Source organism: Polypterus senegalus, chromosome 11 (assembly GCF_016835505.1).
Source record: "Polypterus senegalus isolate Bchr_013 chromosome 11, ASM1683550v1, whole genome shotgun sequence".
Classification (NCBI taxonomy): Eukaryota; Metazoa; Chordata; class Cladistia; order Polypteriformes; family Polypteridae; genus Polypterus; species Polypterus senegalus.
The window spans coordinates 151,961,156-151,983,684 of NC_053164.1; the positions used below are offsets into that span (position 1 = coordinate 151,961,156).

Consider the following 22,529-nt stretch of genomic DNA (forward strand, 5'->3'; position numbering starts at 1 on the left):
GTTTTGTTTTTTTCCCATGCTTCTTCCTTTTGCTGTTTTTCAATCTGCCTTTATCCTGCAGATGGGGGATGACGCAGAAGGGGTAACTAATTGAGCAGGGATAGAAATTTTTTCTTTTCCTCATTCCATATCATGCATAGTTTATTCCTATCAGACACCAGTCATTATTCTCATAAGCACTGTTAAATTTATGTAGTTTACACTTGTACTGTATTTACAAAAACATTGAAATAGTTAACTTGGTCAAACACTATGCATGCACTAAATACACCAACAGTTTCAGAAAGAGATTGAAATCATTCCTAAATAATTTAATAAAGTGTGTGCATGATAGCTCCATCAATTCATGGGACATGAGGCTTGATGTTATTATTTTATAAAGTATCAAAACTGATGTAATTTTTAGAATTACTGAATTTCTGCTTTAAGAGTATTTATACATGTAATTTTTTTTCTTTCCAGCTTGGTGGTGATCTGGGAGGAAGTCCTGCAGTAAGTTTTTTAAAGTTGTAGTTAATCCTGTGTATTTCTCTATTCAAAAAGATTGGCCACTTTGCCTTCAAACATGATTCACAATTTACAGTATAGCCATTAGATGGTATCATTAGAAGCCCTAATGTCAAGTGAAAGCAAGTTCCATTTGTTCTTCTGAATAAAATATAATATGAAATAAATGAGACTTTATGGTAAATAACAATCACAAATATACCTTTGCATGCATTCAAACTACATAACCTTTTTCACTTCCCTAAAACGCATACATAAAAGAGAGCATTGGGCATAGAAGAAAAATGGAATATACCTGTAATCCAATAATTGTTCTTGGCTTATTTAATATTCCTTATTCAAGAGTTGATATAATAGTCGCTCTCAGGGTTACTTGTAGTGTAGAGACCCAGATAATTCAAGTGCCACTGGTACTGCTTTTACAGCACAAAGACTATATTTTTCCTTTCAGTTTTAATAGCCTGTTCTTTTCTTAATGGCATGATTGTTTATTTAGACCACTTTTAGCATGTATTGCATTTTATGTCACCTTGACCCACAGCTTATTCTGTACTAGGCTGACCCGCCTTTTAAGGCGACCGACTTTTAAGTTGACCACTTCTTAAGGCAATTCAATATGTAGATCAATTTGATATTTTATACAAACTCATTAATTTGGTTATATTGCATTTGAGCGGTATTACTTTAATACTCGTAGTTTCTGTTATTTTTGTGATGAAATTTAAACTTTTTTTCTATATTGAGGTCGCCCTTTTGAACCCCCTGATATTTACTACGCGATGTGGCATTTGTACTCCATCAACATTAATTATTTCCAGAGACATAATTTTGTCTATTTTTCCAGCGCTTCGCGCACAAAAGCAAAGTAATGGTGGGAACTCTGCTCACATCATGTCGCTTCGTACCGCAAGCTGCAAGTAGTAAGTCTGTGATAAGCGGAATACCGCTATGCTTTCCACTCACGGGACGGAAGGACAATCCCGACCTCTTTTATATACAGTAGTAAGAAAGAAGAAGAAGATATCGCACAATCTGGAGTAGAAAATAATCTTTTACCTGGAAAAACGAAACTACAAATACCATCGTGCATTGCAAAATGGACAGGGCGTGTATGAAACTCCGCGCCTGCGTAGCACTCACGGAACGGAAGGACAATCCCGACCGCTTTTATATAGAAGGATTGCTAAATTAAATTACATAGCAAGACTTTCCATATGAATTAAGATTATGTATTCTTATGTAGATTTCATCAAGCTTATAATAGGTTGTTTTTGTATTCTACCTCTTTCCATACACATGTTAGACTGAGTTTTTCTTGTGTTTAGCACAAATAATGAATGCCCATTGACTGTAAAGGGTACTTAATATTTTAAGAAAAAACGGACTTGGTAGTTACAAATTCTGCATGACTTAGGTGTTTGTCTGTTAAAATGCAGGGTTTTCACCATATAATTTTAAATAAAATCACATAAAGGCAGAAAAAGGTATTCTAGACATTTGGAAGCCATGAAGGAGGATTAATGTGGACAGTTAGCAATGTCACAGTGACAGAACTCTAGTTCTGACATTTATATTCTATCCAGTCCAAACCACCACCATATCAAGAATAAGAATACAGTAGAATGTTTAATAGTTGTTTTTTTATATACCATGAGAAGGTACAGAGCAGACACCTAACTTTAAACCAGTATATGATTGGTGTAAAGACAACATAGTGCTAGCGATGTCAATTTTTAATAATTGGTAGTCTGGCCTGGCATAGCAATATAATTGATTAACAAGAAGCCAGGGTCTCTCTCATATTATTGTAAGAACTGGATAGCTTAGACCTACAGTATCATACATAAAAAAAAAAAAAATTCATGCCCAGATAAAGGTTGCTAACAAAGAATGTACTCTTACATAAAAGATGCCGTTTATTTATTTATTTTGCTTACGTTGCATGTAATCTTTATCACCAACAAAAAACACTGTGTTTTTCCCAGTGGAATTTGAACATCCATTTTTAACTTTTTCCATTTAAAAAAATGTCTTCTTCTAGATTGGAACTAGCTTTGGGTCACCTGCTGTTATGCCTGCTTCTCTAAATGTTCCAGTTGGAGGAGGGTTAGGTGACCTTTTTGACTTGGGTAGCAATGTGGGCATGCCCTGTGGAAGTTATGTTGAACCTAAAACGGTGAGTAAATATCCTGCTGCTTCAAATATTTTCCCCTTTAAACTTGATGTGCTAGTTTAATTGATCAAAGCCAGATACATGGAATTGAGCAAGATGCTGTGAAGCTAGGCACTAGAAAATGCAGCTACACAAGAATTACCAATCAAATGGTAGCAGTGCTTACTTTCTAGTCTACAGTTCTCTCTTTTGAAACATCAGCCATTTATTTTCCTACCTTACAATTAGTAGCAGTCAGGTTTATTGTGGGATCTGTGAAGAGTAGAAGACTAAAACTGGTTTAAAGCAGTTTTGAGTGTCTGGAGCTGTAAGTGATTTAGTCAGGGATTATAAATGCAAGAATTTCTTGAGTTTGGAGTTGTATCCCAGAAATAATCCCTTTAGGTACTTTGTTAAACTGAGAATTACCAACAGCATATAATTTAGGAGTTGGAAATGGGGACATCAGCTCTCTTGATATAAAAAAATAATCTCTTTGCAAAAAAAAAAAAAAATTGAGGGAGATGATACTGACATTAAGTAAGTTTTGCTTGTTTTATTTCCTTAGGCATTTGCTGCTATTTTCTTATGTTCCTGGGCAGTACCAAGTGTGTTCAGTGTATTTACAAAGCAAAGTGTACCTTTTGAGTTGTGTCATGCACAAGATATTGTATGAAATAAACCATTTATGGTGTTCTAGTTAATTCATCATGCAGCTCAATTCCTTTTGTATAAAAATGCTACTTAATAGAAACATGAATAAAAACTTTAAACATTTAGCAGATTTAATGATGAGAACTGTTTTAAGAAATTTTTAAAAATAGTTAGCACCTATCTTTGAACAAGATTTCATTATAGCTCTCATTAAGATTTACATGGTGATCATATAAATGCAATTTGCATAATTTGGAATCAAATCAAGTACTGTGATAAACTGATATATATGGATACAGGTACAATATGTTCAGGACCCCTTCCTCATCCATCCTCCTCATTTTGAATGCTTTTGATGATGTGCAGAGTGAGAACATACTAATACAATATGTTTCTGCAGGGGTACCTTTTATAACACAGACGTGGAAGCAACAATGAGATTATAGTCAAGAAGTGAGCAAACAGAGTAGAGAGAAAGTTTATTTTAGTAAGTCGGAGATGTTAGAGTTTGTAGTAGTATGGCCAGATTAAGACAAGAAGTGCCAATTTTTGTGGAGTCGGGACACAACATGAATGCAATAATAAGGAATATTTATCAAACACAACAGATGTCTTTCTACTTTAACCATTATTAACACTGATGGTGTGGCTTGCAATTAGATGGCTTTTTCTGCTTACAGATGTGTTAGTAAGCTGGTGGTACCACCATATGTCTATGTCAATTTTAGTTTTTATAAAAGAAAATGATGCACATTTTTAAAACATCATGTAAAATCAAAGCATTTATGCTATTATAGTTTTCATTCTCTGTTTATTCCTTACCTTTCAGGAAGCTTGTTTATGTTCTGTTTCAGTACTGTAATTTTCTTTTCTGGGGGAATTTGAATCTACGCTTTTGCTCCAGATTTCACTACTGTTTTAAAATGTTTTAGTAGCATGCAGGAGCATCCTTCTATTTCAGATTATTTGGAATCCCTCAGCAAAAATGAATGCCAGGAGCTTTTGCCAAAATGGTTATTTCAGTCCTATTCCAAATTATGCTTGGGGCTGAAGTAGGAGTCTTTGTTAGCATCCTTCCTGAATGGCAATTTCGAACTATATAAATGAGAAAATAATTTTAAAGTAAAAAGGCTTTCCTGTTATACTGGGGAGGGGAGCTAAGGAAATCAGTTTGTTTCATGAGTTTGGTTTAGCCTCTCCCATCTTGATAAATGTTTGTCCTTACTTGTGTTTTCACAACTTTCACACATTTACTTTTTAAAGAGATTGTATTTTTTACTTCATCTATTAGACAGAGAGAGAGAGAGCAAGAATGGGAAAATGAGAAAGGCATGCTAATATCAAGAAGTAGTACTCATGCTGATGCTGCAATTTAAACCATACTTCCTTGCATTTAAATATCAATCAACTACTTGAACATAAAATTTGGAATAAATTGCAGGGCCTTCCCCTTATGATGGCAGACATTCCAGAGGCACAGAGTGGGCCACATGCCCTGCCAGTGCTCAGCAGCATAAGCAAAAAAAAGATGAAGATTAAATATGCCACTATTGAGCTGCTATAAGTTGAAGTTTAAGTTCATAAATCTGTGTAAATGTGTACATTTCTGAATTTTTTTTTTTAATACAAAATATTTCTCCTGTTTCTTAGATTCGGACACCCTTATTACCTAGATTGTCAGAAACGTTAACATGGGAAGACAGGCATTCAATTATCATATATATATATATATATATATATATATATATATATATATATATATATATGATACTTTAAAATACAGCAGGACAATATGATTTATATATAACAAATACTGCTAGAGGCATTTGCTTTGTTTTTTATTTTACAGTGGACCCTTGATTTATAAACTCAATTCGTTCGCGAGGTTGTAACTCAAGTTGGTTGTAAGTCAAGACTATTTTTCCCATAAGAAATAATGGAAATACCCATAATGCGTTCCGAACCTCCCACTGATAGATAGATAGATACTTTATTAATCCCAAGGGGAAATTCACATAATCCAGCAGCAGTATACTGATGCAAAAAAAAAAAAAATTAATTAGAGTAATAAAAATGCATGTAAAAACAGACAATAACTCTTAACAATTTTACCGTCCACCCCCCTCCCCGGGTGAAATTGAAGAGTCGCACAGTGTGGGGGAGGAACGATCTTCCCCAGTCTGCCAGTGGAGCAGGACTGCGACAGCAGTCCGCCACTGAAGCTACTCCTCTGCCTGGAGACAACACCGTTCATTGGCTGCAGTGGATTCTCCATGACTGACTGCAACACTTACTTAACCTTTTCATAATAAAAAAGGGTTGTATAATGTACATAATTTACCAAAACATCAATAATTTTTCTAATGTACTAACCAAAAAGTTATAAAAAGTGCCTAGCCTACCAGAAACAACAATTTCATACTGTACTCACCATTTCATTTGACATCTTTGGGCTGCAGGAAGGGAGGAGGAGGAGAATTAAACAGAAGGTGGTTATTGTTTAGAAGGAGCCTCCTTATGCAAATCTTTTCTTTGTAAAATTGTCGAGGTGGTGGATTTCGACATGCTGTACATATTAGCGAGATTGGTCACACGAACACCACTCTCATATTTCCGCACAATTTCCTTCTTCATTTTGATTGTGATCATTTTCTTCACCTTCGTTACCTTCTCTTCCTTCCATAGAAATTATGCGTCTTGCTTGCCATGGTCTTAGTGAATTATATATATATATATATATATATATAGATAAATCACTGCACTGACCGAAATTACGTCCACAAACACATGTATCTGGGCTCCGACTGACGCTTACGAATGCTCTCGGCTGTTTGTTTACAATCACACAAGCGGATACACGTGATCGCATTCGGGTTGTAATTCAAGAAGTTGGTCGTAAATCAAAACAAAAAATTTGGTCGTAAATCAAGTTGTTTTGCATGTCAGGCCGGTTGTATATCAAGGGTCGACTGTATTTTATTTTTTTTTACAAAACAGTACAAACCATCATCAAAGATATTAACAATCACTTGTAATGTGCAGGCATGCAATGCTTGGTTGATTCGGGCCTCACCAAAAGAAACACATATTTATTATGTTTGTGCTCCCCTTTCCATCAAAAAAATCACCTGACTTAGTGGCAATACCATGAAGAGAAATTAGTTATTGTATAATCGTGCATTTCTGTTTGAGCCAATGTTACTTCCATTTTTCAGTGGTTGGTGGATCAATTTATTAAGTATTTATGGGCTGGTGTTCAGGTGGTGGTGATACAGGTTTGGCTGTATGTCCAATTATACTTTCCTTCAATTATAATGTTTTTATATTGCATTATAAAAGTTTTTTTTCCATTTCATTTGTGGCAAAAAATTGTTATGCTCACCTTTGTTTTTTTGGTATTACAATTTTTAATTGCACTGTATCTGCTCATGTACACATTACATGTATTATTAGAGCAATCGTGTATTAAATATCTTGTTACTCTACTGAACATGTTTATAACATACTTTCCATGTATGGTGCTATATAAAATAAGCAATAATAAACTCAATTTCAGTAAAGGTATAACTTTACTTTAAGGTCCAAAAGTTGGTAAATTATTAAGTCTCTAATGATGACACTTCAAAGATCTGAGAGACTGTGAGGAAAATAAATCTCCCTCTAAGAAGTTGACTGAAGAGACAATAAAAAGTTTTAAAAATCATACATCCCACATGGAAACATTATATGTGTATTTATGTTTCAGAATTTATTGAGTTCTCTGATTCAACTTACATTAAGTAAAGTGTTGTAACCAACAGAAAAACATTTTGTCCTCTTTAATATAGGATGCAGGATAAAATCAATTTGCTTTAATATCCAACTTCTTTATATAGGTTTGGCTACCTGCTGTGAAAGCGAAAGGCCTGGAAATCTCTGGCACTGTAGCTCGCAGAATGGGAACCATCCAGATGGAACTGACTCTTAGCAATAAGGCAATGCAAGTTATGACCGATTTTGCCATACAATTTAACAGAAACAGGTGAGGAAAAAGTCTTTGTTTCATTTAAAATTATTCTTTTAAACCAAATTTATATTAAAGACTTTGCTTTATCTTAATTTATGTTACTTAAAAATTTTACATGCTGCCATTGTTTGGAGCTGTAAGGACCTGAAATACTATAAAATCATAAATACTGTACCTATATCTTCTTTTTTTATATATATATTGTGACAGATAGGGGGTGCTATCGCTCCCTTGAACCCCTGTCCACGACACCAGACACCAGGTAAAAGTCCAAGATTTGACTTTATTAAATTGCCACAGTGCACAAAGCACCCCCTCCTCCACTATACTCATATAATAAACACAATAACTACAATAATAACAATCCTCCACACTCCCAGACGCGTTGCCACCCTTCCACCCAGCTCAGCTTGCCGTCTGGGAGCTCCCACAGTCCTTTTAAATACCCTGACCCGGAAGCATTCCAATCCCCAGTCCATGTGACTCTCAGTCACTTCCGGGTCAGGTATAAGTCCTTTCTTTTCACCCTGGAAGCACGTCGCTCTTCCTCTGACTCACTTCCGGGTTATAGGGCACAAAGAAGTCTTCGGTCCTCCCTGCAGCTCCCTCTTGCGGCCCCTATGGTATCCAGCAGGGTCTTGTATAAAAACTACATGTCCCATGACTCCCTGCTGGTCTTCGGGGCACCTCCATACTGCAAGGAGGGCTCCATCTGGCGGCCTGGAGGTATTGGCTGGGATGACAAGCCGGCCACATCTCACAATATATATTAACTTAAACATTTTACATGCTGCCATTGTTTGGAGCTGTAAGGACCTGAAATACTATAAAATCATAAATACTGTACCTATATCTTCTTTTTATGTGTGTGTGTGTATATATATATAAATATATATATATATATGGATATCTTATCTCTGTTTGTCTATATTTTAATTTTAAATCTGTATTTGCTGCAGCTTGTCAGAGAGTGAGAATTCAACTGCACTAAATGACACTGCCACTGTGAAATACACAAAAATCTACCCACAAAATCCTTTGTGCTTTTCAATATCCATAAAGTTTAATTTGTGGTTAAGGCTTTAATTTACAAACTCTGAGATTATGGGTACAAATCCCAATACTGACACTGTGTGACCAATGGGTAAGGCACTTCACCTCTTGTGCTCCAATTGGAAAAACAAAAGAAATGCAACCAATTGTATCTTTCAAATGCTGTAAGTCATCTTGCATAAAAGATTCAGCCAATTAAGTAAATACAATTTGTATAGGGGTCTCCACCCAGTGATCTTATGTTAGTGTAAGTAAAGTATTACATTCTGTCATTAACACTTAACAGATGTAAGTTAGGTAAACAGGGGGAAAACAGAATAAGAAAATACTGACACTAGTTTGGAGCCAATTTAGCAACTAAGGAATTCAGGAGGGAAGTGAAAAATTAGTTAATCCCAAAAATATGGTGATGTGGCTAAGAATTCAACACATGTAATAATATATAAAGTCCCTTCAAACAGCTGTGGTCTCCTCTTTTAAAGAAATGTAAAAAAATTATATTAAAAAAAATAAAAATTTTATTGAATTACCTCTGTCTTATGTTGAAAAAGGAGAGAAGTCCTAACTTTAACCAAAGTAAATTTATTTTAAGAAAAAAAAAATCCTCATCAAGAAATGATTGTTTTTAACAAAACCACGTGCCATGATTATTGGCAACCCTACATTTAAATCCTTTGTACAAGAAGACCCCCCCACCCGCCAAAAAACAGCACTGGTTCTTCTCCTATTACATTTTATAAATCTGTAGAATATAGAGCAGGAAATATGTGACTGTTCCTCTTTACAGACTCTCTCCAGATCATCCAGAATCTTAGATCCTCTCTTGCGCACTCTCCTCTTTAGCTCACCTCCCAGGTTTTGTATGGCAAAAAAGTCAGATTAAAAAAAATTGGGGAAAAAGGTGTAAGCAGAAAAAAATGCTTCTGTTACATTACACATTGTTCATAATGCTAGGGTTGTACAATGTTAGCCATTATGTATGTAATGAGAAGTCAAGAAAAATTACATCATTTATTGGCTAACTGAAAAGATTCCAATATTCAAGCTTTTGAGGCAACTCGGGGCCCCTACTTCAGGCAAGATCTGTTTGTATATATATTATGAGGGGCCATTTAGTAAAAAAGATTGGTTCTAAATATACAAATTGATTCAGAGATGTATATAATCAGTTCAGATTCATTGGTTTGAATATATAGATTGGCTTGAATATGTCCGTTCAGATATATACATTGGTTGAGATATATATATAAATTGGTTTTGTATAGATATATGTATGTATATAAAGTTAGGATCAGAAGGTACAGTCACATGATGCAGCAGAGAATACCACGGTGGAATTTCTTTGAAATATTTTGTTTTAATAACAAAAAAATCACACAATGATTATATATATTAAGAAACTACTAAGTACTACTATAGCACTTATGTTGCACAAAAGATAACTGGTATCACTGAATCACTGCATCCCTTTACATCCCTTTAACATCCCTTTAGTTAAATTCATTTTGAGAGGAGTAGCCTTAGTATTGAAATACTTGAAACACCAATAAATGTTTTTAAGTTTTGTTATTTAGTAAAAAACTTGGTCTAAATTTTATCTACGTATTGTGCCTGTACTTTTATGTGCTGTATGTGCACATCAAATGAAAATACATTGTGTTATCAGACATATATGTTTAAGGTTAAAATAGCTTTGTTGACAAACTAATATATAATTTTTTTTGTTTTTTATTATTCAAGTTTTGGCCTGGCTCCTGCTGCAGCACTTCAAGTCCATACTCCCCTCAGTCCCAACCAGACTATTGATGTTGTACTGCCTCTTAGCACAGTAGGGCCTGTTATGAAGATGGAACCTCTTAATAACCTGCAGGTAAACCTTCTTAGCCAGAAACTTTTTGACAAATATTGGTAAGCTTATTATCTGTTTTCTTGTGCAGAATTGTCTTCATATGCAAAAGAAAAATAAATAACTCTTCAATTCTCTTAGAAATGTTATGTATTTCTTTTCCCTATGTCTTTTCCCTTTTTCTCCGGTTACCCAGGCTTTCCTTCTACACCCCTAAAACGTGTGTCAAGTTAATTACTAGTTCTCATTCGTATTAATGTGCAAGGGTGTTGCTCTTAATAAACCTTTGTTATGCCCAGAGTTGGTTCCTAACTTGTGATTCTGCCAATTTAGGTTCCAAAACCCCCAAAACTGAGTTGAATGTTCTGTTAAATACCAATTGTAACTTTTTCCTGGCCCTTAAACCAAGGTTAATTTCAATAATTCCAAATGACCTTAATTCTGATTCTTGATTGTTTTGTCTAACACTGTCTCTTACATCTTCACTGACAGATCCAGTTTTTTGAACACTCTCTAAACACACTTGATTTCTCATCTTTTTGTTATTTTCCGTGATGATTTTGCAACCTCATGGTTGAGGTCTTATCTCATTTTTTTTTCATCCCTATCAAAATTATTAGCAAATTTATTCTGATCATTCAACATTTTTTGCATGTACTGTGTTTCTCCAGTGGGTCCTTAATTTCTTTCCTATGAGTGATTATTTTGCTTTAATGAGTAAGCTGGAGTTGTGTGTAGCTGAGCATAATTATGATCTTATAGCAGTAACAGAAACATGACTAAATAACAGTAATGGGTAGGAGTGTAACCTAGATAGGTACAAGTTTTTTTTAGGAAGGACAGGCAGAACAGAAAATAAAGAATGTTACACTTTATGTAAAACAGAATATAAGTGCATGTTTCTTCAGTTGGATGGTGAGCCACATCTTAATGAGAATGTGGATTTGTCTTGGAAAGTAGTAGGGAAAGAGATGTTATTTCAGAACAGTGCTGTAGACCTTTTAAGGTAGACAGTAATTTCACTGTGCATCTTTTTAATAATATTAAAAATACAAATTTATAGTACAGGAGTATATTATAGCCATTAGGAATTTTAACTACTTGAAATTAACCTTTCAAATAGTGGAGTGCAGGAGCCAGAGATTTTACAAGTAATCCATGACTATTTTTCAACATACTACGTTAAAGTGCTAACATGGGACTAAGTCTGGCCAGATTTAATATTTTGTAATAATCATTATAGAATTCAGGGTGTAAAGGTGACTGAACCCATAGGGTCAAGTGACCATACTATAATACAGTTCTCTATGTTTTGGCAGAGCACAAATGCAAAGGCTGGAATTTGTTAACTTAAAGTTATATAAAGCAAATTTTTCAACAGATACTGCCAAGTCTTAAAGGGGTAAACTAAGATGAGCTTTTAAGTTTAGGTAGCAGCAGAGGAGCAGTGAAACAGGTTTAAAAATGTTTTACATATAATTCAGGACAGGTACGTCCCAAAATGTGGAATTGGTAGGAAATTTAAAAATAAATAAATAAAAACTCCGCGCTGGCTGAATAAGAAGAGAAAAAAGAAGCTGCAAAGGACAAAACAGTTGTATAAGTTGTGTAAGGCTAATCACTCCAATGTGAATGATAGGGCCTATGAGAACATACATTACAAATGATATTAGGGAATCTAAAATGCAGTTAGAGAAGAATATTGCAGATAAGGTGAAAAAGATGACCCAAGCAGAGCTGTTCAGTATTTTAGGAGTAAAAGAACAGTCAAGGGGGCTGAGTTGTTATCGGGAATAGTAAAGGGTAATTAAAATGTACAGATGGTGAAATAGCAATTTTAGAAAGTCACTGCACACTGGGGAAGTTCAAAAGGAATGGGAACTGGAATGTATTATCCCATTATATAAAAAGGGTTATTGGGCAGATCCAAGTAACTGTACATCTGTAAGGTTAACACACATCCCAGGTATATTCAAGAGAGGAATTATTAAGGATAAAATTTAGCAACACATAAGTGTTACTATATAGCCAGCCTGAGTTCAAATGAGGGAGGTTGTATTTTACTAACAGGCTTGAGTTCTATAAAGAAGCAACAAAAAGTTACAACCAGTGTGGTTCATATAATATTTTTTTATGTTGACTTTCAGAAAATATTTGATAAGGTACCACATGAGAGGTGTGCATTAAACTAAAAGAGGTGGGAATTCAGGTCTTAGTGTGTAGATGGATGCAGAAATGGCTAAAACACAGGAAACAGAGGGTTATGGTGCAAGGAACCTTTTCTGAAATTGGTGATGTTAAGAGTGATACACTTAGGAAGTAAACATGTTAGGTTTGAATACACAATAGGAGGTCTTAAACCTGAGAGTACGTGTTATGGGAAAGATTTTAGACTCATAGCGGACTCTACGCTGTCATCTTCCAGACATCGTTCAAAAGCCATTAAGAAGGCAAACAGAATTTTAGGTTATACAGTATAGAACAATGTGTGGAGTTCAAGTCCAAGGATGTTGTACTCAAGCTCTATAATGCACTGTTGAGGCCTCATCTGGAGTACTGTGTGCAGTTTTGGTCTCCAGGCTACAAAAAAAGAAAGTGCTGAGGAAAAGTCCAGAGAATAGTGATTAGGCTGGTTCCTCCTGGCCGTTAGGAGGATAAATTAAAAGAGCTGAGCCTTTTCAGTTCAAGCAAAAGGAGATTAAATGGTGACATGACTGTATTTAAGATTATGAAAGGAATTAGTTCAGTGGATCAAGACTGTTACTTTAAAATAAAGATTACAGTTAATTTAAGATTATAGGTGACATACTGTAGTTGGAAATTTGTTTGGGCTAAATTCCACACAAACATTAAAAAGTTTTTCTTCACATAGAGAACCATAGACACATGGAATAGGTTTCCAAGTAGTGCGGTAGACAGTAGGACTTTAGGGACCTTCAAAACTAGACTAGATATTATTTTGGTGGATTTAAGTGGATAGGACTGGCAAACATTGTTGGGCAGAATGGGCTAATCTCATCTAATTTTTTTCTAACGTTTTAGTGTTTTTCTAATCCTTTTTCAAACAGTCCACATACTGCATTATGTATGTCTTTTGCGGTTTTGTTTATCTTGTATTCACTCCTCCTTCCTTCCTTCCACATTTTGTAGATCAGTTAAAACATTCAACTTTTGTATTATACCTTCCTCTGTATATTGTATTTGCAACTTTCTCAGACAGAACCTTTGTCGACCTTCCAAGTACAGTGGAACCTCGGTTCACGAACGTCTCGGTACACGTACAACTCAGTTCACGACCAAAAAGTTCGCCAAACTTTTGCCTCGGTTCACGGCCACACACTCGGTGTACGAACAAGCCAGTTTCCCTTTCGGTTTGTGCGCGCCAATGATTTCCGCACGTGTTGCATTGTTCTCGGTCAGACGTGCCTGCCTGCTGGTTCATACGCGCCGATTACTTTATTTAAGCACGTGTTGAGCTGCTCCCTGTTCATTGTTCTCAGTCAGATGTGCGTGCTTTACCTGTGATCTCTTTGTGCTCTACAGTATTTCGTGTGCTTTTGCAGTTAACCATGGCTTCTAAGCAAGTGAAGAGTGTTCATATGTTCCTCTCTGCTTTGAGAGAGAGAGAGAGAGAGAGAGCGCGTGCTACTGAGAGAGGGGGGAGGGTGCGTGCTGCTGAGAGAGAGAGAGAGAGAGAGCCTGCTCGTGTAGCCAAGAAGGGAGCCCGGGGTGTTTTGTGTAAGTGTTATTCAATGTTTTTACATTAGTTTACTATTACACTGTGCATTGTATGGTGTAATTAACTATATTTGTACTTAATCTTTAAAAAAATATTTACATACAGTTCGTACGGTCTGGAACGGATTAATTGTATTTACATACAATCCTATGGGGGAAATTGCTTCGGTTGACGACCAACTCGGTTTACGACCAGAGTTTTGGAACAAATAATGGTCGTGAACCGAGGTTCCACTGTACCTGCACAGTGTTTCCCTTTATTGCTTCTGCTACAGTAGAAAGCCCAAGCTGTGAGAATGCTGATCAGTTGTATAGTAATAAAAATAATAATAATTCATTTTCTTTATATAGCACTTTTCAAGGTACTCAAAGCGCTTTACACAGTGAGTGGGGAGCCACTTCAACCACCACTAATATGCAGCATCCACCTGGATGATGCAGTGGCAGCCATTTTTGCGCCAGTGTACTCACTACACATTAACTGTTAGGTGGTGAAGGGGTGAGAGAGAGAGAGAGCCAATCAGAGACAGTCATCTTTAGAAATGTTACATTCCCTTTGTCTGCTCATTTTGCTTACTTTGCTCATTTTATTTATTTGTTTGTTTGTTTTGGCCACAAGTACAACCACCCATGTACTTTTCTCATAGTTTTCCTATCACAACTTGTATCTTCTCTACTCCCATGGAACCTTGTCCTTTCTGTCTTCTTCCCTGCATGTCTAGGCTGTTTGTCTCTTTCAGGTACTGACATTTTTTATCACCAGTTATGTAACACATAATCAACAGTAATCCTTTCCACCATCCTTTTAATATATGGATAAGGTTACTAAGAGTGAATCTTGTTGCATTGTCTTTGTCAGAGAATAAACAACTTATTTGTTCGTTAAATCATTGAATATCAAGTATCTACTTTATATACAATTGAGCATAAAGCCAAAAGAACTCTCAAGCATGTCTTCCTTCCACTTACAGGTTGCGGTGAAGAACAACATTGATGTTTTCTATTTCAGCTGCATTTATCCTATTAGTATCTTATTTGTGGAGGAAGGCAGGATGGGTGAGTATATTCAACTGTTCACAGCAGGAATTGTTTATTTAATTATATGTGCTTTTTCATGATGTAATATTGTTTACTGGTAAATTAGAGAGGCAAACCGTAGAGAATAATCTTTATTGAAACATTAGTTACTTCCATCTTGGCAGCTGAAAATGTTGATCTTTTATCTCATAAAAGGTTGATTATTTGAGTTCCTCTTCCCATAATCTGCAAATCTAGTGATGTGAAAAAGTAAGACCATAAAATCTTTAAATTCTATACTTTGTCATATCAGACCATAACTAATCATTATCTAGTCCTCAACAATTTATTACCCTTCGATAAAGTCTAACCTTGGGTGTCAAACCCACAATAGATTTTACTTTCATGTTTTTTTTAATCAGTGTAAAAAAATAAGCTTTAAAAGCAGCTCTATACATTTCATTTTGTTGCATGCTACAAATTTTAATTTCACAGTAGTCGCCATTTGAATATAGATAGTTGTTTACAGACTTCCTTTTTGGGAAAAATAAACTTCACATTGTAACACCTTATCTGAAACAATTGCGTATTTTCAAAATACAGTTTACAAAAAACTTAATTATTTATTGTGATGTTTCAAAGAATGAGAAAGATTTCCCTTATACAATTGTCTTCATATTTTGAGTTTGCTCATTTATCTTTTCTTCATGTTATACAGAGAGGCAAGTTTTTTTGGCAACCTGGAAAGACATTCCAAATGAAAATGAAGCACAATTCCATATTAAAGACTGTCGTCTTAATTCTGGTAGGAAGAGTTACATAATTTTTTCTTTTTTTTTGTCTTCTTTCTTTGTTTGCTAAATGTGGGGTGCTAAAGAGGCACCTAAAGGATAGTAAAGAATTTCATTTTAATTATCTGATGGTCCAACACAAATTAAATAATCAATGCATTAATTATTTTACTTATTGATTTTACTTTTTTTGTGTGTGCAAGCAGAAGCTCTTGCATGTACATGTAATTGTTAGCTAATATAATTATTGTCTAATTTCATTTTTCAAACAACTAAAAACCTATTAACACAATGATTACTTTTATAACTACATCTTGTGTGGCTGGAGGAGACTCTTTTGTTCTACCTGTTGTGGCAGTAGGGGGCGCTAGTGCTCCCTTGAATCCTCAGGTACCACTCCAAACACCGGATACAAGTCCAAGACTTTTTTTATTTTTTAACACAAGTGTGCACCAAGCACCTTCCACACTATTCATCAAGTAATTTCCTCTCCTCATCGCCCAGACACTTTGCTCCTCTCCCTCCCAGCACAGCTCGTTGTCTGGACTGAGGCACCGCCCTTTTATAGCCCCTGACCTGGAGGTGTTCCTGTCCCAACAGTCCACAGTTCCTTATTCCTTCCGGGTCAGGGCAATTAGTCCTTTACTTCAACCCGGGAGCATGTCGTTCCTTCCCGTCACATGACCGTGACGTACTCCCGGGTCATAAGGCACAAAAGAGCCCATAAGCCCCCCCACAGCGACTCCTGGTGGCCCCCAAGGTATCCAGCAGGACTGTGTAAAAACACTACATAGTCCATAAGGCCCTGCTGGAACTCAGGGCACAATCCTGCTGTCGGGAGAGCTCCTCCTGGCGGCCTGGGGGTGAGGGCCGGAGCACGAAGCCGGCAGTCCTCCAAACTCCCCAGCGACGACAACTGGGGTGGATCGTCCAGCCCCACGAGGGACCTCCTCCTCAAAGAGGACGCGTCAGCCGGACCCTGGCTGCGTGGTACATGTCTCCCAGCGAACCTTGGGGGAACAGTGTATCCTTTATCCACCAGCTCCCCTGTCCTCCGTGAACAGTCTCTCCACTCATGGCCCAGCCGACGGCAGTTGTAACACCGAAGATGTCCTCCTGGGTGTCTCCCTCTGCAAGACCAGAAACACCTCGGGAATTCCGTCCACGTCACCTCCTCCCCTTTCTCTGACAAGGAGGGGTTTATGGCCGCTTTGCTGCTCTTAGCCATTCTCTCTGTCGTGTCAGGAGACCCATGTTTTATTTTGGGGCTCTCCTGCTTAATCTGCGGCTTGTGCTCAGCTTGAGGCTCCCTATTAGAAGAGGAGAGCCTCTTTGCTGTCTGCACATCCGTTACCTTCCGCTTACCCGGAGGCGGCGTCATTCGCACCATATTGCTCCGATGAACAGCACCGTTCAGCTGCATCGGCATGAGACGCCGCTGATAGTCTGTCTGCGGGCGTCTGCAAAACATGACAGATACAAACCCAAAACGTCGGGCGTTTTACCTGCGCTTACCTCCGTAGCAGGCGGCGATATCCCTGGAGCATCTAGGGAATCCGATGCACTCGACCGCTGGCCATGTCCCGATAGTCGCGCTGCCCGGGCTCACTCGGCCTGAATTAGCTCTCGGTCTTCCGCGCTCCCGGTCAGGTAGGTCCAGGTCATTTCGGTGTCGGTCATGTTCCGCACCCCTTGGGTACTGACCTTCTTTTTTTCCCGTCTTCTTCCCCATCACGGTCCGAATTGGAATGACGCTCACCGCTGTAGCGTTTTCAGTAGCGGGTGGTGTTTGCACCTCCGTGTGTTGATGAGTGTCTTCCTTAGGGTTGTCTGCCCACACGAAATTTATTTTTAATGCAGGTCCCCTGCCAACAGACGGCCAGAGAGTCCTGCCAAATACACCACTGTAAAAGATGCAACAATAGGCAGCATAAAGGTTTCGGGTTTTCCTGCCCTGTATATTGTAAACAATCAATAATTCAAAACAAAACTCTGGTCAAACACAAACTCAAATAGTTCATATGCGCGACGCCATTAGAGGCGTGGGCGGCCATTTTATAAGGGAGGAGCCGGAAGTGGAGGAATGCTGGGAAGGAACCGTGAGGGAGGATGGGACTGATGACGTCAGGAAAGATGGCGGAGGAAGGGCGGAAGTAAACGTACTGTAGTAAGGCTTATGATGGCGGATCATCTTTTTTCCTGGAAGAAATCAAAGGAGAAAGGTACATATACGTACCCCACCACTCCCTGCCGGCAAACGTCTTCCGAAGCGGTTTAAGGTCCGTCCGCGGTCTCCTAATCGCGCCTGCGTGACACTGTATAAAGCAAAAAATGAAAAGATATATGAAACAGAGCTTAAGCAGGTTAACACAGCAGTTTTTATATCATAGAGACCATAATCAAAAGTGGTATCTGTACCAAGCAAAATCTTGCATGTGTTTAAAAAAAAAATATTTTTTTAATCTGTGCATTATAATATTTTCACCAGTTATTTAACTACATATTTTAAGCATTTTTAATTTTGATTTGGCAGTTGATGCTCTTTACCTCTACCATGTTGATATGATGGTAATAGCATTTTGGCATTCTCTATTTTATATTTTATTTTTTACTTTTTCTATTATCTATTTTTAATGAGACCATACAATTTCTTTCTTTCGTTTAATAAAAAAAAAGTTAACATCTGACAAATATATGATTGTGCTAAAGTTCTGCAATTTTGATAATATTTATATTCTTGTTTCTAGATGCTGTCAGTAACAAGCTTCAGAATAATAATATATTCTCCATCGCCAAGAGAAACGTTGATGGACAGGAAATGCTTTATCAATCCATGAGGCTAACCAATGGGATCTGGGTTCTGGCTGAGCTTCGTATGCAAGCAAGTAGCTCAAGCTACATGGTAAGTCACTCTGCCATTTTTTATTTTTTTCCATATACTGTATATTGTAAGCTGTTGTGTTTTTAAATTATTAACTTTTTTGTTTGAAATTCAACACAACTATAACTTGTTCACATTATGCTTAGTTTTCTTTTATATATACATATGTGTATATATATATATATGTGTATATATATATATATATATATATATATATATATATATGTATATGTGTGTATATATATATATATATATATATATATATATATATGTATATGTGTATATATATGTATATGTGTATATGTATATGTGTATATATATATGTATGTATATATAGATATAGATATATGTGAATTTTATTATGTACATTTACAAACCTTTCTCTGAGTAAGCAGTATAAGGGATATATGGAGTCTCTTTGTGTTTTTATCTATGCTTTTGTGCTCATCTAACTGCTGTGTTCTATGACTGCTTATTTCTTCTATTTGTATCTCAGTACATTTTAATTTCTCTAATGGCAGTTTGTATAAGGTTGTTTTATTTGTACCAGACTGCTGTGAAATATCTTAGCCAACTGTTTTTTTTTTTCTTTCCTCCATAGCTTTCCCTGAAGTGTCGTGCTCCAGAAGTTTCACAGTTTGTATTCCAGTCATATGAAGCTATTCTGAAAAATTAGACATATGACACAAGCTACCCCGAATGGAACTGCTTCATTTATGAAGGAGAAATCTGATTCCTTTCAAAGCTCCTAGAAGAACTCAAATCTTCTACCAGCATTTTATTTTATTTTTTCTAACTTTTGGTCATTCCTGTTTTTTTTTTTTCCACTTTGGGGAAAAGAAGTGAAAATATTCAAACAATCAGTGGTTGTGTTTTATTTTCTGGCATTTTCTTCTGAAATTTAAAGAATAACCTGCCAATATCTTATATATATATAAATATATATATGTATAAAATGAATATTTCAGAAATGGACAACATATGCAGTGGTGTTATGGTATTTTTTTCAATGTAGAGATTATCATCTTTTTTGTTGAAGTCAAGTCTGATTGTGTACTTTTCTCAACAAAGCAATTCACTACAAACTATTATGCATTGTTCATCTTTGCTGCCTGTGTGTACTCTTCAGCTAGCTTTCTCTTTGTAAGATATACGACACCAGTGTTTCTCAACCATTGTGGTATCACAACCCAGTTTTTCACATGCCAGTCTGGGAGGGGTGGAGTAGATAAATTACGATCCACCTGCAATGCTGCCACTGTGAATCGAGCGCAATTGACAGAGCAGGGGTTGACCTCGGCCCACAGGTTGGGAAATGCTGTACTATGTAATAGTGCAATCTGCCATCGCATGATAAGAAAAAATCATAAGGACAAATTTGCCAGGAACACTAAACACATCTAAATGCAGGGTTTTATCAAAATTAGGGCTTTTGCTGACTGCATAATATTTTTTGCAGACATTAATTATTGATATGTTTATTTTTTATAAAGAATGAATATCTCTCATACCAACCATTCTTTCAGATTTAAATATAGATTTTGCCCAAAGAAAATCTCCCAATAAGTAAAATTAATCAGAATATGCTTTAATGAAGTTATATGCCAGTAAATCCAATATGGCATCCTTAAGTATAGCTCAATACTGTATATGTACTAAGTTTATATTAAGTAATACAGTTCTACCATCAGCATTATTCACTATAGCCTTTCTTAAAAATGATGTAAAGTTCATCTTTCTTTCACATAAAACAGACATGTTGATCTTAAGTTTTTTTCAAGAAGTGTTGGGCATTTTTTCATGTTCTTTAATTTGTGCTGCTGAGCTCTTTAACATGAATGGTAGAGGTGGGAAAGCAGTATGTCGCAGAATTTATATTGTAGTGGTTTATTCTGTACTCTGTTATTCATTCTTTCTCTCTGTCTCACTCACTTATAATGTCAAACTTTAGGAGGTTTTTATAGTACTAAGTTTAAATGGCAAAACAATAGTTCCTGTGTGCTAAAATACATGAACTACAAGTTTTTACCGTTTGTGGCTTACAGTATACTAGCTGTGTAAGCCCGTGCTGTACAAAGCTAGAAACTATTGAAATCAACAGAAAAAAAACTGAAATGTGGCGATGTCAGGTAATTGAAAGGAACTACTCTGGGCATTTCTCTCCTAGGAGGATTTGTTTTGCCGATGTGCTTGAATTGCTTTTTTGCTGATGTTAGTGGCTAAACGACTTTGTCTTTCTTCTGATGTTTTGTTTTGCTGACGTGGCTTGTGTTATTAGCGGCTAAGCGAGTTTTCTGTTTCCTCAGAGGTGGAACCCTTACCCCTGCTCCACCTTTCACTTCTGGGCTAGACAGACACACACTCTTCCATGCGTTTATATATAAGATATTTCTTGCTGAAACTTGTCACGTGAATGGCAAAAACTGCAGACTGTGTTTGTGTGTATAATATATACAGTGGATTCAGATTCAAATCCCTTCACTTTTTACCACTCTTTATTGTGTTGTAGATTTCATTTTAAATGGAATAATTTGCCACTACACTCAGTAACCAATAATAACAAAGTAAAAATATTTTTTAAGAAAGTGTTGCAAATTTATTAAAAATCAAGTGTAGATTTACCAAAAGTGTGTGGATTCCAGAAGAGTAAAAGTCAAGAACCATCAGTTAATTTCTATCCATCTACCTACTGAGTGTAGGAGGAGAGATATTTTTTAGTATCTTGTCCCAGAGGCTGACAGAGTTCCTTTAGGGAAACATATACAGCAACACCACTGTGAAAAAGTGAGGTATCCCTGGAGTCCCTGGTTGCTTTGAACTTAACAGTATAGTTAGGCAATTCATAAGAGAGGCCCATGAAAGCAAAGAAGATATGGACATTTTATGGTTGTACTTGGCTCACAGTTCAACCACAAAACAGCCGTACCACACATATTGGGTGAGTTCACATTACTCCACCAACATGTTGTCAGTAAACTCAAAGACCTAATCCAGGACTACTACGAAGAGGTCAGGGTCATTTCTGGATCAAAGCCATCTGATTGGCATCCTTTAGAGAAGGAATTATATTGGGATGTACTATTGCTGTGATCCTGTTCATTCTGTCTCTGAACTTGTGTCTGGCAGTCCCCAGTCAGAGATTTCATGGATGACCTGTACCAGAAAGCCGTTTGATTCTTAAAGGCCTTAAACAGCTACTTACTTTGGCAAGGATGAGTTTCTGACTTACCAAGTCCAGATCCCAGGTGTTAAAGAAAGAAGTTCAGAAAAGGTTTTGCTTTTCACTAGCCCGATCAACCATCCCATCCATCATTTAGCAGCCTATAAAGAGCTTAGGGAAGGTGTTCGGTTTATGCTTGAGAGACTCTGCCTCCATTCAAGAGATGGAAAGTCCAACTAGGAATGGGGGTGGTGGGAAGTTTAGGACAGTTGAGGTTTAAAACTATTTGTCATGAAGGAACAAACAATAGTTTAAAAATAAAAATGCATAATAACATAAATTCTAACATAAATTCTAAATTTAAGTGCAAATGTAAAATGTGTCAAAAATAAATTATTGAGTTGTAGCTGAGCATAGCAAGAACAGAAACTTCTTTAAATAACAAAAATGGGTATGAGTGTAAAATAGAGGATACACATTATTAGGAAGAATAGGCAAGAAAACAATGAGGGGTAGATATGGATGCAGTTTATCTAAAAACTGAAAGTAAACACATGACTTCTTCAATTGGATGATGAGCCCCATCTTAGAGAGAACATGTGGCTTCATCTGGAAAGCATTAGGGAAAGTAGCCTTACTGTAGTCATGTGGGTCTTGAACTGCCTGAATATTAACTGGGCTAACCTTGCAAATAGCAGAGTCTTTAGAAATAATTAGGGACTGA

The 22,529-nt window shown here is 36.5% G+C and overlaps 1 protein-coding gene across 2 annotated transcripts in view; it reads left to right on the forward strand.

Annotated features, from left to right (window-relative positions):
- ap1b1 (adaptor related protein complex 1 subunit beta 1) overlaps positions 1 to 20,414 on the forward strand; it is an 89,288-nt gene extending 68,874 nt beyond the window's left edge. Inside the window, exons 15-23 of one of the 2 annotated variants that reach the window (XM_039769922.1) lie at positions 62 to 82; positions 463 to 492; positions 2,549 to 2,683; positions 7,189 to 7,334; positions 10,113 to 10,242; positions 14,928 to 15,012; positions 15,692 to 15,778; positions 18,512 to 18,666; positions 19,247 to 20,414. In XM_039769922.1, coding sequence (XP_039625856.1) covers positions 62 to 82; positions 463 to 492; positions 2,549 to 2,683; positions 7,189 to 7,334; positions 10,113 to 10,242; positions 14,928 to 15,012; positions 15,692 to 15,778; positions 18,512 to 18,666; positions 19,247 to 19,321 — 864 coding nt within the window. In that variant the 3' untranslated portion in view covers positions 19,322 to 20,414. The remainder of the gene's footprint in view (positions 1 to 61; positions 83 to 462; positions 493 to 2,548; positions 2,684 to 7,188; positions 7,335 to 10,112; positions 10,243 to 14,927; positions 15,013 to 15,691; positions 15,779 to 18,511; positions 18,667 to 19,246) is intronic. The other variant, XM_039769923.1, reaches the window with a different exon arrangement.
- The last annotated feature ends 2,115 nt before the right edge of the window (positions 20,415 to 22,529 follow it).